Source organism: Lycium barbarum, chromosome 8 (genome assembly GCF_019175385.1).
Source record: "Lycium barbarum isolate Lr01 chromosome 8, ASM1917538v2, whole genome shotgun sequence".
In the NCBI taxonomy this organism is placed as follows: Eukaryota; Viridiplantae; Streptophyta; class Magnoliopsida; order Solanales; family Solanaceae; genus Lycium; species Lycium barbarum.
The window spans coordinates 126879751-126897677 of NC_083344.1; the positions used below are offsets into that span (position 1 = coordinate 126879751).

Genomic DNA, 17927 nt, shown 5'->3' on the forward strand with positions numbered 1-17927 from the left:
TTCAAAATTCAGACATATCTGGCAAGGACACACAGACACACACAAATGAGGGGAGGGAATTGGCTGATGAACAAATAAAAGAAACAAAAAAGGCAATGAAGAACCTATAAGAAGGTAACCCTGAATGAGTTATTGGCTAGTCGATAAAAAGATTCACAAGATTTGACAAGAATGTTTCTGAAAGTGCAATATGGGGAAGGTAACAACAACGAAATGATATAGAAGTAATGAATCACATGGCATATATTTTACAAACTTATGTCCAAAATATTATATCATAAATACTTCACTTCCATCTAAGTACAAGTCCAGTCTCAAACACACCAAATACCAAATCATACTACAAGTCTAAATTTTTACAAACCAACACATACACATCATCACAAACCTGATAATTTGGACCTTCATGAACTTATTTAACTTTAGGACATACATCTTACTATTGCTATAATTAAAGTGCACTAAGGATTTAGCCCCTCGGAACATCCACGTAGCTTGTGAGCAATGGAATGATAGAGGCAACATCTTAATGCGGATAAGCCAAGGATGAACTGCCTGTCGATAGCCAAGGATGATCTGCCTATTCTATCAACCAAATCGCGGTCAAAGACCTCCATTTGGTTGTAGTAAGGACGAGAAGTTATCAAATTTTGAGGTTGCAGCAGCTGTCTGCTACTGCAGAACCCCACTTACTGGCCATGAGAATATCATGGCCAGTATTCATCATATCAAGAAATGTCTCAACAGAGGGCCTAGGATTCTGAATTGGAAAAGTATCAAAATTTCCCCTGGAGTACAAGCTAGTGACCTCTGATGAATTACATGACATTCTGCTAGTTGTTTCCTTTGGCGAGTTAAAATTGCCTATATGATCCGAGTCAGACTGTAGAACTTCAGAATTTTGTGATCTAGTGGGTTGAGATTTCCTGTTACTAGTCTTGGTTGTACCATTCGTATCATCATTGGTACTTCCGTTCGTCTTCCTCGTGTTCAAGAAGCGGCCACCACCTCCCCTAGGTCGACGCATGGCATGGAGATGGCGTGAGAGGTGCAAGAACGGCTGTAACCATTAAACCATCGGAAAAATTAAGCAACCAAAGTGAGAAACAAAAAAGGAAATCTGGGTATGAGAAAAAAAGCTAGCTAGCCGGAAGTAATCTCTTCGTGAAACACATTTTAGTTATATGCTTTTATGCCTCGTCTAGTAACTACTAGTATCTAAACTTAGCATCATATCAAATCTAGAGAAAGAGAATGCTAATACTTATTCTCTTATCGGGATAGAGCACATTACTAACATGAAAACGCCATGAGTCAATGTCATTCATAACTATTTAGTCGAAACAAGAATTTTACCTTGCGTGGTTTAAGCAGTTTATTCTCCATTTCCTTTGCACGAAACTTTCGACGCCTAAGTATACCATGATACTGCTTGGCATTGACAAATATTGGACCTTCATCAGACGTCAAATTCAATGGTAGCATAATCCGGCCCTTCAAAATTTTGAGAATATATAGAAAGTCTGTTATGAGTATTTTATTTTCTGTATCGTTTAGTTAAAAAGAATCTTAGACAATACTGCTAATGGATAAGAGAGGTCAGAATATAGGAAACTTCCACAGAAAAGAGATGACTAAAAAATAACTACATGTAGTCCTTCATAATAATTGAAATTAATAACCTAAATAATAAAGTAGGTTACGTACTGCAACAAGTTAAAACGCAGTAATAGTGTAAAATGTTTTTTTCCTCTAACAATATAATGTATATAAGTTAAATCCAAAATAATTTACCAGGGGCTGAGCAAATCCTAGCTCAAAGTGTCCTTGATAGTCCATATTATATGGTTGCACAGAAACAGCATTTGAAAGCTTTTCTGAAGATTTGGAATCACATGATTGATAGTCTGCATAAGTAGTGTAAATAAGAGTTTAGTGAAAATGCCATATAAAAGCATCACTCCAATTGGTTAGTTAAATCAATATAGAAGGTATCCTTTTAGGAAATCAAAACAAGGAAAGTTGAAACTTGTACCCTGGGCCTGTTCTTGGTTAGAGCAGCCAAAGCCCTTGCTTTAGGCCCCACTTTTTTTGGGACCCCTTTTTGAAAGTTTATGAACTACTTTTTTTTTTTTTTTAAAAATAGTCTTTAAAGTTAAAAAATATGATTTTTAATAAAAAGAAAAGAAATTTTTAAAATTAATTTAAACAATTTAAAGCATATGAAAAAAAAAATCAATTTTTTACTTAGTGGTAACAATTTGAGATCACTAGGTGATGAGAAATTTATTTGGACAATTCTAATTAAAAGAAGATCGCCTTAGCCTGAAAAGAACTTTAAAACATAATAGCCATTCAGATATTAATGAATTAGACTAATTTTTGGAAGTAAAAGTGTTAAGAAATATAGTAAAAATAGAAGATAATATTTCAATTGATACACTCAATGAGATAAAAAGACTTGATATTTTTTTCAAATGTTGATATTGCTTATAGAAAAATGTTATCAATTCATGTAACAGTAATATGTGTCGAAAGAAGTTTTCAAGTTATTTCAATAAAGAATTATTAGAAAAAATTGATTATCAAAAGATCATTAGTTACTTTGGATTCCAAAAAGTGAAAAAAAAAAAATAACAACAACCAAAAAAAAAAATTTTAAAAAATTATATTAAAGTCCTCCTATCTAGGTTTGACTTTAGGCTAGTAACTTTGTTGAGCCGCCCCTGCTTGTAAGATAGTTGACCTTAGGAAAAATGAGAGAGTAAGAAGACTCTGGTTCACATTCTATAGCTCAATAGAAATTAAATGAAAAAGAAGCAGCAGCAATATTGCATATTCTCCAGCTTTGATGTAAAATTGCTTATGAGTTATGATCTTCAACAGTTGTCTAGGAGAAGTTTGAGTTCGAATTTATCGTTAGTGAGAATGACACAATCTGAGCCTTAAGTAGCTCAATGAAATTTCAACCATTCCCTTTAATCTCTTCTCGATCTTCCTTTGGTGTTGGATAAGACAGTCTAAAAAATACTCTTAAGATGGTATATTATTATTTATTTTGGGCCAAACCCGTACGACTTTTCTCAAAAAGTCTCATACCATTAAAAACAGGGACAATTGCTTATATATACATCTTAAGGAGAAATATTTACAAAGCGTGACGATAGTTTTATATTTTACAAAACATAACATTACAAACCCTATACAAAACATGCTTTTAAAAAAAAAAAAGTTTTTTTTTAATTTTTTTTTTTATTTATTTATTTTTTTTTGCTCAAAAATTATGTATGAAATATGTATATCTCGCTCAAGACTTAAAAAGTTTGCTCAAAATTTAATGTATGAAAACGGTATGAAGTGTATATCTCGTTCAAGGCTTAAAAAATTCGCTCGAAATTGTGTGTATGAAATTTGTATCTCGCTCAAATCTTAAAATTTCGCTCACATTTTCATGTATAAAGTTCATGTTAGATTTCTGTAAAATTAATACAACTACAACAACATTGTATACAACTTTGATACAACATTCAAGACTTAAAATAGTCGGTTAAATTTTGGTGTATGAAATGTGTATATCTTGCTCAAGGCTTAAAAAGTTCGCTCAAAATTTATGTATGAAGAAGGTATGAAATGTGTATATCTCGATCAAGGCCTAAACATTACGCTCAAAATTTTATGTATGAGAATGGTATGAAATGTGTATATCTCGCTCAAGACTTAGAATTTCATTCAAATTTTTCGTACATAAAGTTCATATTAGGTTTCTGGAAAATTAATACAACTGCAACAATATTGTAACAACTTTCATACAATATTCAAGGCTTAAAGTTTTCGCTCACAATTTTGTGTATGAAAATTATATTAAAAATTTCGCTCACGCATACACATTTCATACATTTTTCATACAGCTTTCATACACAAAAATTTGAGGTAATTTTTTAAGCCTTTGAGCAACATAAAAAAAATAAAATATATATATATATATAAATTATTTTAAAAAAATATATTTTTTGGGAAAAAAAAATAAAAAAACGAAAAATATATGAAAATCCATCATGTTTCGTCATATATCGTTATGTTTTGTAAATAAAGAAAATTATCTATATATTTCGTAATAAAGAGTCTTAAGTAGGCACCGTATGTAATTTTCGCTTAAAAATATCGTTACACCTTAAAGGTGTTGACAATAGGATCTGCACTTTCATATCATATGTACTCTTTATTCATTCAAGCCCGTAAACTTAAAGAAAGGACAACAAGATCGCAACTTTCATATCATATGCCCTTGTTCTTCAGAGTAGAGCTCTTACATTGCAATACTAAACTTGTTAGAATATAACTATGCACGTCTTTACCATACGAAATCAAAATAGTGCAAAAAGATTTCAAGTTCTACGCACTACCAGTGTAAAACAAAAGCATAATCATGTCACTTTAAACATAATTACATGTAAATTATAAGATGAACATTAATTGATAATTTTAAACTTTTGTAATATAATAATTACCAGAGGAAATATTGAATTCAGTAGTGTCCCACCAAGGTGCAGTAGTGGACAATGAAGTTGCATAGGGATTTTGGACAACTCCTCTCCCTTTGGTAAATATCATGGTCATATATAGATATGCACTTTAAACCAATTAATAACACCTTTCTTTGATATCCTCAAACAAATTCCTGCAATTCAATAACAAATAGTAATTCATAAGTTCCCACTAAATTGGGCATCAAATAAGGTAACATTTTTTCACACTTAACTTCACCAACCATTATACACACAGAGAAAATATTGTAATTAAACCCACTCTTCTATGTTGGTTGGTGGAGCCATGCACATAGAATGAAGAATAGTCAGTTGAATACCCCCTTACCAGAAAATTGTACTATGTGTATATGTCAAAAATTATTGGTAGATATATATTAAATCTTGAATATCTCTAACTAAATTTCTGTCTTCGCCACTATTAATTAAGTTTTCGCCCACACTTTTAAATCTTAGTGTTCAACAAATTAAAGAAACTACAGAATGAATTCTTAGAGAAAAGAACAAAAGAAATACTAGTTAAGATATATAGTCCAAAATAACAAGATAATTATTGTAAGAAAAAGAAATTAGAAAAAAGAACATATTGAGAAATTAAAATAAAATTATGAGTCGCCACATAAAAATTCTAAGAGCATGAACATAACTAAGACCATTAATCAGATATGGATCGGACAAAGTTAGCAGATATAAAAGATATATACTTGAAAACAAACAAGAGCTTCACTGCACATCATGAACCAGAAGTTGCAGAAAACTAGAAAAAAGAGAGGAATAAATCAGCTATATATAGATTTAACTACATAGTAGTATTTTTTGGCAAAAAAAAGAAGAAAAAAATGAGAAACTAGCAAGAAGAAGAGAAGAGTGAGATACACATACACAGTAGTAATTGTATGAGAATTAAGAGGAACCTTACTTGCTAGGAAACAGAAAGAGAGAGAGAGAGATGGGCAAATAGATAGAAGTGTCCTATGAAATATAGCCTAAAGGCTTCATAAGAAAACTTAGTTATTCTTAAACCCCACATGGTTCTTTTCCTAATTAATCTTTGTCCTTTTGGTCGCCCGTTAGTGTCATTAATTAATCACGTTATTCACACGTCTTTTAGAATATCTATGTGTTTAGGTGTATAGTTTTCAAGTTATCTAGGGCAATACTTTTTTGTTTTTGAGATGATTAAGTTCGTAGAGTTTAGAATTATCTGTTAATTAGTACTTATATAAACCCCATTTGCAGTTGTAAGAATGGAGTTTGCACTCCCTCCGGACCATCTTGTCTTTGCCCTTTAAAAAAATATAACTAATTCAAAAAGACAATTTGATTAAGTTAATCTCATTTATTTTTTGAGTTTTAATTTAATGCTACTTTTTCTTTCATCATATTAATCTCTATCCGCATTAATTAGATTTATATTCACGTTATGTTAAGCTCTTACATTGCAATACTATTTTCTAAAACAATGTTACTAATTACACATTAGCAAGGAATTTTTTTACGAAATAGTATTGGATGACGCAATAAGAGAATCTCCGTCACTAATGCATGTATTAGCTGTCAATATGGGCTTGGCCCGCGAGGCCGGCCCAACCCAACCCTTCATTTAAGTAGGGTTGGGCTAGGATTTCTTTGGCCCATATAGAAGTGAGGCTCAAAAGTCCAGCCTCTCTTGGCCCACCGGCCTCAAGGGTTGGGCTGAGGCCAGCCTTTGAGGCCAGAAAAGAATAATAAATTAATTAATTTAAAAAATATATATAAGTAAATTAAACAAAAAGATAAAAGTAATGATTAAAAAAGAATGTACTTACTACTAAGTAGTAAATTAGAAAATAAAGTAATACTTTTTAGTCTTAGAATTTATATTATGTTTAATTTCTTTTGAACGTGATCTGAATTAGTGATCAAAAATAATAATTTATATTTGTTCTCTTAATTGTTTTTCTTCTATGATATGATTTTGCTTAAGAATGGTGTGGTAGAAGATTCTATTTCATATTGCATAAGTTTCATGTTCAAATTGTACCAAAAATCACTTAGAAAATGTTATTTCGGAAGACGAAAAAACTTAAAGGGCTGGCCCGTCCTAACCCGCGGCCCGCTTAGGGCTGGGTTGGGCTGCCATTTTATAGGTCCTTCAATTAAAAGGGTCAACCCGTTCTAACCCATTTAATTCTTTAGCCCTTTAAAGCTGGGTTGGGTTGGGCTGAGCCAACCCATATTGACACCTCTGTCATATGCTTTTAGTATTCGTACCTTTCTGAATTATGATGAACATGTTTGATATTCTTAATTTTTTTAAAAAAAAAAGTTAAGGGCAAGAAAAGGAACCCAAGAAAGTGGTAAATTTTACTGCTATTAGTGGGTGCATGGAAAGAGGATAGCATCTATAATCTTGTATAGCTAGTAACTATTTGCATTTTTATCGAGAGTTATGGTTGAATGAATATAAGATCTTTTTATCTTTAACTAGACATTTCAAGCTCGACTCCTAAATATATATATATAATTAATTTTCTGATTGGGAGCTTTCCCTCCCCAAGGGAGAAGTGGGTTTTAGGCAGCTAAATTTAAAAAAAAAAAAAAAAAAAATTATGATCCTTTTACAAGAGATTTTTATTTTTACACATAAAAAATCCTAAAAAAAACACATAAAAAATCTGAAAAACCCGATCTTATTTCCTCCTAATACCTTCTGGCAATAAAATGCATTGCAACTGTTTATAAAGTGCCAATGGAATGCTTGGGTGGGGGGTGACTAGGGCTTTTACATAATTGAGGTGGTTCTTTTTCTGTTTTTACACTTGGCAAGATATTTACAATTGGCCCCCACTATTATAATTGGTTGGTGGATGTTTAGCATTTCTAGCATTTCTACATGATCATTAGTGATTATAACTTTTATGCATCACTCATGAATGTCCTGAGATAGATATAATCTTTTTGCCCTTAATTCGAAGTCTTACTTCGAACCTTGAAATGGAAAAATTCACGATAAGATCGAAGCGCTTCTTCAATGAATGAATCCTACTCAATGCAAATTTAAATAATATGGATTAATACGTTTCGGATATCAATTAAAATTATGCTGTTTTCTTTATTTTGTTGTTGAAAACATCTAAATCTAAGTACAGTTCTATTTGGGGTTAAAACTTAAAAGCATGAATTGTATGCCAAGAAGGAATCCAAATTCTTTTGATCATTACTTCAGCAACAACAAAAAAAATAGGAACGTTAGATTAACTTTCACCCCAGAAACAAGGAGTAACCTTCAAGAACTGCAAAATGGTCCAGAGCTTGAGATATATAATTGTTGCTCCCAAACGCACATGCAAGTATACGTGGTCGTACAAGTAATATAGACTGTTAAGTCCAGATATCGATCCCACAGAGACTTAGATTCTACTGTTGAACTAATTCAAATTCGAATAAAACTATTCAAGAAAGTGAAAATCAAGATTGTTTGTTGTACTAAACTAAAACTGAAAAGTAAACAATTTCTAATGGGTGTTTTTGTGACTGGGAATATGTGGACAAGGACTGTAAGAATTTTCAGATGAGAGAAAGATCTAGGGTTATGGCTTTCGACAATCCAGTTGATCTTCAGGCAATTCCACCTATTTTATTTCCGGGGTTACTAGTTGACGGGTTAATTATGTTTTATGATATTCTCTCGAACTACTCACAAGCCTGTAGATGTTACTTTAATGCCTATATCTCTATGGTCATTAGATGTAACAAGAACGCCTTTATTTCTCCGTATTCAACTAATAGGGCTAAAGGGTATATCTCTATCCTCAGTAACGAAACGATTAAATCGAACAAACTCTATTTATTCTTATTACGTACGTGAATTCCCTTTCTCAAGTTCAATTCACGCACCACAGATAGTGTCTAACTATTGGCCAGATAATCAAACAATTAAAACCAAGAATAAATAAGCAACCCACAATATGGAAAATCAATAGATAATAACTGTCATCAAATCAACTTTCAAGTCTTTCGCCGCAACCCTAGAATTAGGAGATTTATCTACTCATGGTTCGATCATAGACAAAAGAAGCCATGAATACTAGGGTTGAAAAAAAAGATGAAAAATAAAATAACCTAGAGAGATAAAAAGGAGAACGGTGGCTTACAAATCCTTGAATAATCCCAGAATACCGTTCTCAGCTATAAAAACGTGTATATATAGGCTAGGGTAAAAAAAATAATAAATAAGGAGTCCAAATCCTAGTCTAATCGGGAAAACATCCGCAGAGTCCCGCTTTCCTTCCGCATCGCGGAAGGATCGCGCGATGTTCTGCAGCTTCTCGCCTTTAGCCCGCGATGCGGATCGATCGCGGAATCTGATGACTGAGTTTGGTTGTTCCGCTTTCTTCACGGGATGCGGATCGATAGCCTGAAGTTTTGAAGCTTCTCGCGATCCTTCCGCGATGCGGAAGGAAAGCGAGGTCCCTTCAGTTGATTAGCTCTCCTTTTAGTTCGTCCTTTGCGGTCTTCGACTCGTCACCTCAGCCAATCGACATATGCTACGAATTCCAATCATTTCCAGCACAGTTTCCATCGTTTGTCGTCATCGTACCTATACACATGAAATATAACGACATAAGTTCAAATACGACGGTTACGTCATGAATCAAGCGATAAAAGTCATAAGAAGAAGTTGTAATACGACACAAAACATGATATTTGCGCCAAATATCACCACCCCCCACTTAGACTTTGCTCGCCCTCGGGCAAACACAAACCAACATCAGACTACACTTCTAGCTCACTCATTCAAACAGGTCTGCAACAGAATTCGGCTAGAATGGCTAACTCTTGAAGAGAGATTTTCAAAACAAAACAGCGACCCAGATTGCGAAAGTCATGCCAAAGGTTTAAAAACAAAACTCATTTTCAGCACCAAGTACTTCTTTTCAACGAAAACATTTCGAATTTCAAAACAGTTGACTCAACAACACCACATTAACGCATATAGGTAACCTTATGATCGAGAAATCAACACTTCACCATTCTATTGCTAATTATGAGCCCTCACCTCAACAAAGTGGTCCATATCTCATCAAGAAATACATGTTTAAATCAATGGACCTGAAATCAATAAATGCACTCATTCTCGCAAAGAACATCACATGTAATGTACGACATATGCTTGCCCGTAGTGTAACCACTCTACTAATACAAGTAAGACGATCCTAGAATCAACTAGGACTTCGAGGGTTGTAATGTAGGCTACGGGACGGGTAGGGATTATTTGGATAATAGTGACTAACCTCCCTAAGCACTTTAATACATTATACATTCGTCATTCTTGCACGCTTTCTTTATTAGTCCTTATTCAATCATCAACCAACCTTTAAATTTCTCCCAATCCACCCCATTTTCTTTGTTTAAGCACCATTCTTTTTTTCTTTTCTTTTAAAATCACCCAAGTTAGAAGGGAAACCTTTTTTTTTCGCTACTTTTTTTTTTCAGATTTCTTTGTTTTCTCTTTCTGTTTTTTTTTTTTCCGATCCATTCCCAACTAACACGTGAATTAGTTCTGTTCACTCGGTGCTCCCATTGTCTTCCTAGATTACAGTTAACAACCATTTCGCCTCCCAACTCCCATTATGCATGTAAATTGATTAAAGTGCTTTTAGGAGTGTTTTGGATCAAACATTAAGTGCTGTAAAACGAAGGGGTAAGGCTAATTAACTGCTATCAAAGAAAAAGCTAACGGCTCAACGGGGTTAACTAGGGTGTTATTTGCACGCTGGTAGGATAACTTTTGAGGATTTTTAGTGACTGGTCAAAGAAACGCCTCTATCACTTTCTAGGCTCACCCAACTTCATTTCGCTTTGTGCACACACAGGGCAAGTTCTAGATGTCAATACCAAACATAGATTAAAAAACGAAACCTTACTCACACATGGCACATAATCAACGCAAGAAGGCTCCGGTTGTCCCTCGAACAATCAAACAAAATGGAAATCAACAATGCCAAGTGGGTCATACGAGTCAACACAAAAACCATTTTCAAGCGTTTCCAAGAAAAGTAATACAATTTCACGGCATGCTTTCATAAAACATTTCAAGGTCGTTCATATGCCAAAACTTTACCTATCCCGTGCACTTAGCATTTGAATGTACCTAGCCTACGGACTGATTTTCCCTCAAGCAGGTTGTCATCCACCCGTCATCAGGAACAGCCCTTCCTATGACTAAAAAAAAATCTACCTACGCCCGGTTCAAAGGCCCCCCCTCGGGAAAGAACCGAGGCCATAAGAAAACCAAAGGGGGTGGATGATGAATGCCTACTAATGAGGGGCTTAAGAAGTTAACAAAGAAAAAATAAAGAAAATAAAATCTTTTTTTGAAATTTTTCCAACATTTTTTTTTTTACACACTAAGATGCGAAACTAAAAAGAAATCCTATAAAATAAAATAAAAATCCTACGGCATTCTAGTCATCATCCGCAACCTCAAAACATGGTGTTACAAACCAGGGACGTATTTCCCCACTCCACACTTAAAGGTATGCACTGCCATCAATGCATGTAAATTTGAAAACAAATAAAGCACAAGCGAGGTAAGAAATACTCCCTGGGGCCCACTAGGGCCTAGTCGTCCTCATCAAGGAAGTCCTCATCATCGGCCGCGCCCTCATCTGGCTCGGCGTCCTCTTCATCCTCATTGTCGTCGCCTTGTATCAGCGACTCTTCCTCCTCCTCCTCTTCGAATGCGGCCATTACTCGATCAGCCGAGTTCTCGTCCTCATCCGCAGGTAACTGAGATAGCTCTCCCACCAACGCCCGAGAATGTGGAGTGTGTGGGTTATCAATAAAGACCCTGGTGAGATCAATATTAAAGTGCTCACTCGCAACCATCATCCCCGAGTACAGCTGAGCTAGTACGGTTGACTGGGCAGACCTCTCCTTCGCCGGGGTCAAGTGATGTCCGGATACGCTTGCTGGGGCCATGACATTGGAGATATCAAGCGGTTCATTGGGCGCCTCAAGTACTATATCCGTAGAGTACGCTAACTCACCGTCGAGCCGCATTAGGTAGGAAGTGAGAGTGTTCCCATAACTTAGCCTTTTCGACTTCCCAGCCCGCACTCGACGGATTTCCTGTAGCATCCAATACCCTATGTTTACGGGTTGCCCTGTCATCAGGAAGTACACAATGCACACTCTCTCCCGTTGTACCTCCGAAAAGTGATCAAGTGGCATTATTCTCGCATTTAGGAGGCACAGCCACACTCGGGCCTCTCTACAAAAGTTGCTCATGCTCATACTTCGGTGCTTCCGCATAGGTCCTGAATAACGTGCCCATTGAGCTTTTGAGTTGGCTCCACACAGCGTTTCCCGGATAGCCCGATAATCCGGCCTTTTGATGAACTCTAGTAAGGGCTCGACAGGCACATCCGGGACTCCGATTGCCCCGCACAAGGTTGATGCCGTTAATGGCACCCAATTTTTCTGAAAGTGCACAGACTCTCGAGGCAGACGGGTTGGTATGCTAGCATAAAGTTCCATGACCAAATCGATGTTTACATGCCCCGGTTGTTCGAATACAGATGTCCATCCCATGGCAACTATACGGTCGTGGATATCCCGAAAATTCCTCTTCAAAGGGGCTCGACTGATTGCCTGCTCATGGTAGTACCCTTTCGAGGTGTCAAACCCCGCGTACCACTCTGCTCCTTCCCCCGAGAGACGGGGGTTGGTTGTCCTTTTAGTTGCTGGAGGAATAACAACCGCGGGATGCTTGCCTTTACCGGATGTTTGCCCCTTTTTCTCTTTGGGCGGGTTTTGTGCTAGCCCTCGTTTTGTACCTTGGGAGGAGGAGGCGACAACTTTGCCCTTGGATTTGCCGTGAACCATTTTGCCTGCGAAACAACGCATTACCAAACGAGAGGTTTAGGTTAGTCATGACGGGGTCGTGAAACGACCCCACACTTACTTCAAACTATATTGCAAAAAGAAAAATCAAAAGAAGTTAACTACTCCTACAAGACCTAGCAAACAAAAACAAAGTACGCGATTGTCATGTTGCTTAGGACGAAACAGGAATCACTATTTTCCAATCCTCCCTCACAATTCGAATTTGATGGTGAGATGACTATCAAAAGGGTTCTTAGGCTCGGTTAATGTTCCATTGCTACTCAAGACTTCACAATTTCACAAAAACTTGGTTCATGACTTCTATCGAACACCTTGTGGGCGTAACATCGTCCCTTAACTTTGAGTAACAATGGGGGGTTGGAGAACCCTCCTTTATGCAATAGAAGTCACATTCTATCCACATTCACACCTATTACACAAGCAATACCAATCCCCGCCCACAATTCGCCCATACCCATATCCCTACTTTACACATACCAACACAATGACAATGAGAGAGAAAATAGAGAAGATGACACTTACCTTGTGGTGTTGATGTGGGATGGATTACAACTTGAAGTTGTTTGTGTGAGAGAGGGAATGGGGGGGTGGATATTTTTTTCGAATTAGAGGGAATGGGAAGAGTTGGGGATTGTTGTGTAATGAAAGTGAGGAGAGGGGGTCGTGTATACCCTATATTACGGAAAAGAAATTTACAAATCGGGTCAACTCGCGCGATCAGTCCGCATCGCGGGTCGATCGCTCGAAGCTGCAGAACTCCACGCGATCTGCCCGCATCGCGGGTCGATCGCGCAAATCACTGGGCATTTCTGAGTTTGTGATGCGCGATTTGACCGCATCGCGGGTCTATTGCGTGAATCACTGGGCACATTGTCTGTTTTCTTCGTTTCCGCTCAATTCCTGCAACATGAACAAACGTGACTTATATCTTACAAATAGTTGGGTTGCCTCCCATCAAGCGCCTTAGTTAGGGTCGTGGCACGACACTTTTTTTTTTTTTTACACACGGGTTACCTCCCGAGTAGCGCCTGATTTAACGTCGCGGCACGACGCAGGCTCTCCTCAAGCCTCTTCTAGATCGATGGTGGTCTTGGCGCAGTCAGTGGCCTCCCCGTAGTAATGCTTCACTCTCTGTCCGTTCACCAAGAATGTCTCATCTGAGTGGGGTCTTTTAAGATCGACAGCACCATGTGCAGTCACGCGAACTACCTCGAATGGTCCGGACCATTTGCTCTTCAGCTTTCCACCGAAAATCTTCAGCCTGGAGTTATACAACAATACTAACTGCCTAGGCTCAAAGTCACGAGATTGGATGCGCCTGTCATGAATTCTTTTGGTGCGCTCCTTATACATTTTCGCATTTTCATAAGCATGATAGCGAAATTCCTCCAACTTGTGCAGCTGCAACAGTCTCTTCTCTCCAGCTTGAACCATGTCGAGATTCAGCTTCTTGATCGCCCAATATGCTCTATGCTCAAGCTTGACTGGTAGATGACATGCCTTTCCAAAAACGAGCTTATAAGGGGATGTACCAATCGGTGTTTTGTAAGCTGTTCTGTATGCCCACAGAGCGTCATCAAGCTTCAATGACCAATCTTTTCTACTAACACTCACAGTATAAGCAGTCGCTATCTTATGTTTCACCCCATACTTGAGCAGCAATTTATCAAAGAGCCGATTGCAGAAATGCGTACCTTGATCACTGATGATGGCCCGCGGGGTCCCAAACCTCGTAAAAATGTTCTTTTTCAGAAATCGCGCCACCACACTAGCATCATTGGTGGGAAGTGCAATGGCCTCCACCCACTTCGAAACATAGTCTACAGCCACCAATATGTATTTATTTCCCTTGGATGGTATAAAGGGCCCCATGAAGTCAATACCCCACACATCAAACAACTCGATTTCCAAGATGCCTTTCAAAGGCATTTCATGACGCTTGGAAATATTTCCGGTTCTCTGGCAGCTATCACATGCCCGCACAAATTCATGAGCGTCTTTGAACAGAGTTGGCCAGTAGAATCCGGACTGAAGTACCTTGGCAGCTGTTCTGTCCCCAGCATGATGTCCTCCATAGGGTGATGAATGACACTTCTCAAGAATCACTGGGACCTCTTCCTCTGGAACACATCTTCTGATTAACTGATCTGTGCCAACCCGGTAAAGATAGGGCTCATCCCACACATAGAAACGACTGTCATGCAGAATCCGCTTCTTCTTCTCGTGATTAGCGCCAGTGGGGTAAATCTCACTCACTATAAAGTTCACCATGTCTGCATACCATGGCACCTCAGCTGATTTAAGAGCAAAAAGTTGTTCGTCCGGAAAAGTCTCATTAATCCCCACTGCTTCATCAACATGTTCCCGATCTTCTAACCTCGATAAGTGATCTACCACCTGATTTTCTGTGCCCTTTCGATCTAAAATCTCGATGTCGAACTCTTGAAGCAGCAGCACCCAACGAATAAGCCTTGGCTTTGCATCCTTCTTTGCAAACAAGTAACGAACTGTCGTGTGATCAGTGTAAACAATCGCCTCGTGCCCACCAGGTATGATCGGAATTTGTCAAAGGCGTAGACAATCGCCAATAACTCTTTTTCTGTGACAGTATAGTTCATCTGGGCTGCATCAAGTGTTTTGCTGGCATAATAAATAGGGTGAAAGATTTTTTCCTTTTTCTAACCAAGGACAGCGCCCACAGCAAAATCACTTGCATCACACATTAGAATAAATGGTAGAGACCAATCGGGTGCTACGATAATAGGAGCAGACACCAACTTTCATTTCAGCTCCTCAAAAGCCGTCAGACAGGCTTCATTGAACACAAACTTCACATCCTTCTCTAAAAGCTTGCACAGTGGGTTAGCAACCTTAGAGAAATCTTTGATGAACCGTCGGTAGAAGCCAGCATGCCCAAGAAAACTGCGCACTCCCCGAACTGAAACGGGTGGTGGCAATCTTTCAATTGCTTCAATCTTCGCCTTGTAGACTTCTATTCCTTTACCCGATATCTTGTGCCCAAGAACAATTCCCTCTCGAACCATGAAATGGCATTTTTCCCAGTTGAGTACCAAGTTTGTTTCTTCACAGCGCACTAACACAGCATCCAGATGGTTCAAACAGTCATCAAAGGAATCTCCAAAGACAGAGAAGTCATCCATAAATAGCTCTACATAATTTTCCACCATATCGGTGAAGATAGCCATCATGCATCGCTGGAAGGTACCTGGAGCATTGCACAAATCGAAAGGCATCCTCCGGAATGCAAACGTGTCATATGGACATGTGAATGTGGTCTTTTCCTGATCCTCGGGCGCGATCATGATCTGGTTGTAACCCGAATAACCATCCAAAAAGCAATAATTATCATGCCCAGCCAATCTGTCGAGCATCTGATCCATGAAGGGTAAAGGGAAATGATCTTTTCTGGTGGCGTTGTTCAACTTGCGATAGTCGATGCATATCCTCCAGCCCGTGATAGTTCGTTGGGGCACCAATTCATTTTCTCATTTTCCACCACAGTTATGCCCCCTTTCTTCGAGACACATTGTACAGGACTCACCTAATTGCTGTCCGAGATAGGATAAATAATGCAGCTGTCAAGCCACTTGATTACCTCTTTCATTACCACCTCCTTCATGATCGGTTCAGTCACCTCTGACACTCAATACTGGGTTTGCTGCCTTCCTCCAATAAAATTTTGTGCATGCAAAACGAGCTACTAATACCCCGAATATCAGTTATCGACCACCCAAGGGCTCGGATTCGATCTCTTAGCACTCGCAATACACGTTCCACCTGCACATCATTCAAATAAGCAGAGAGGATTACGGGCAATGTGTCTCCACTACCCAAGAAAGCATAGCGAAGGTGAGGAGGCAATGGTTTCAACTCAAGAACGGGCGCCTCTTCAATAGACGGTTTCGGCTTCTTCCATGACTCTGGTCTGTCTAGCTCCTCAAACGGTATATGTGCTCGTAGATACGCACATGAAGTGTCAAGAATGCTAAGACACTCCTCCACTTCAGCATCAATCATCAGATCTTCCCCATACACCAAAGCTGTCTCCAAAGGGTCTCGCGAGGCTAGGAAGTGATCCAATTCGGCATTTGTGAGCTCAGGTTCCACCACCGAAATCATCTTCAATTCCTCATAATGGGCTGGAAGTCTGGTGGCTTTAAACACATCGAAAGTCGCCTCTTGCCCATTAACTGTCATGGACATCTTTCCATCTCTCACTCGGATCACAGCATCAACAGTAGCCAAGAAGCCTCTCCCCATGATCAGAGGAACACTCTTATCTGCCTCATAATCAAGTATCACAAAATCAACTGGCAGAATAAATGGGCCTACCTTCACAAGAACGTCCTCAATAATACCATCAGGATAACCAAGAAAGCGATCAGCCAACTGCAAAGTAATAGTGGTTGGCCTAGGCTCTCCCAAACCCAACGTCCGGAACACAGAGGTGGGCATCAGATTAATACTAGCACCCAAATCACACAATGCTAGCCCAACCTCAATGTTGCCAATCGTAATCGAAATTGTGAAGCTGCCCGGATCTTTCAACTTTGGCGGGATTTTACTCCTCACTCTAGAACTGCACTCCTCAGTAAGTGCAACTGTCTCAAACTCTGTCCAACGCCGTTTGTTCGCGACCACATCTTTAATATATTTTGGGACTTCTTGCAGAAGCTCCACCAAAGGTATGTTGATGTGTACCTGTTTTAAGAGTTCAAAGAATTTTCTGCAAGCCGAATCCGCTTTCTGTTTCTGAAGTCGCTGTGGAAAGGGAGGGGGTGGTCGCACCACTTCCTCTACATGATGCTCTGTGACTGTTTGCTTTGGTTCAGCTCGCTTAGCCGGGATAAGCTCTGCCTCTGCTGTGTTCTTCTTTTTCGGTGGCATTTCCTCTAGCTCTCTACCATTTCTCAAGGTGACTGCTTTGCATTCTTTTGGATTCTTTTCAGTATCACTCGGAAGAGCACCCGGAGGTCTGACATTCTGCATAAGAGCCATCTGCCCCATCTGACGCTCAAGCTCGTGAATCGATTTCTGCATCTCACTCTGAATTTTCTGATTTTGAGCTATGAGCTGATTCATCATTTCCTCTAAATTGCTAGCTGGCTGAGCTTGAGGTTGTTGATGATTGTTCGGCTTGTGGAAATCCTGCTTTCCAAAGGGAGTGTTGTAATTATTCCCATAATAGTTTCCCCGATTGCCAATACCGCGATTCTGCTGCCCCACAAAATAGACAGACTCTGGATTCAATGGACAATTGTTGTAATCATGAGGTTCACCGCAACCTACACATGCTGCCTGCTGAATGTGCTGAACTGGTTGAATCTGTTGAGCTTGAGGAAACACCCTCAACATCACATTAGTAAGAGTACCTATATCAGCCCGAATGGCTGCAACATCATCAACTTTAAGAACTCCAGCAGCCTTTTGTGGTAATGCCCTGCTAGTCTCGTTATACTCATGATGACC

General features: G+C 38.7%; 1 protein-coding gene across 3 annotated transcripts; it reads right to left on the reverse strand.

Annotated features, from left to right (window-relative positions):
- Positions 1-200: 200 nt before the first annotated feature.
- On the reverse strand, positions 201-5579 carry LOC132607234 (nuclear transcription factor Y subunit A-10-like). 3 transcript variants are annotated; one of them, XM_060321116.1, is made up of 5 exons: positions 5464-5579; positions 4509-4678; positions 1795-1907; positions 1357-1428; positions 201-1060 (listed from the first exon to the last, which is right to left on the reverse strand). In XM_060321116.1, the coding sequence occupies exons 2-5, from the start codon at positions 4615-4617 to the stop codon at positions 644-646; spliced, it is 711 nt and encodes a 236-aa protein (XP_060177099.1). In that variant the 5' UTR covers positions 4618-4678; positions 5464-5579; the 3' UTR covers positions 201-643. The 3 variants fall into 3 exon arrangements, with proteins under 3 accessions (XP_060177099.1, XP_060177097.1, XP_060177098.1); XM_060321114.1 differs by having other exon boundaries at positions 1357-1494; XM_060321115.1 differs by having other exon boundaries at positions 1357-1494; positions 5427-5494.
- Between the last annotated feature and the right edge of the window lie 12348 nt (positions 5580-17927).

Coding starts and splice junctions, on each gene's coding strand:
- LOC132607234 (XM_060321114.1), bottom strand. CDS start 4,617: ATGACCATGATATTTACCAAAGGGAGAGGAGTTGTCCAAAATCCCTAT. Junction 1,908..4,508: donor TGAATTCAATATTTCCTCTG/GTAATTATTATA, acceptor CTACTTATGCAG/ACTATCAATCATGTGATTCC. Junction 1,495..1,794: donor TAGGATTTGCTCAGCCCCTG/GTAAATTATTTT, acceptor AAAATTTTGAAG/GGCCGGATTATGCTACCATT.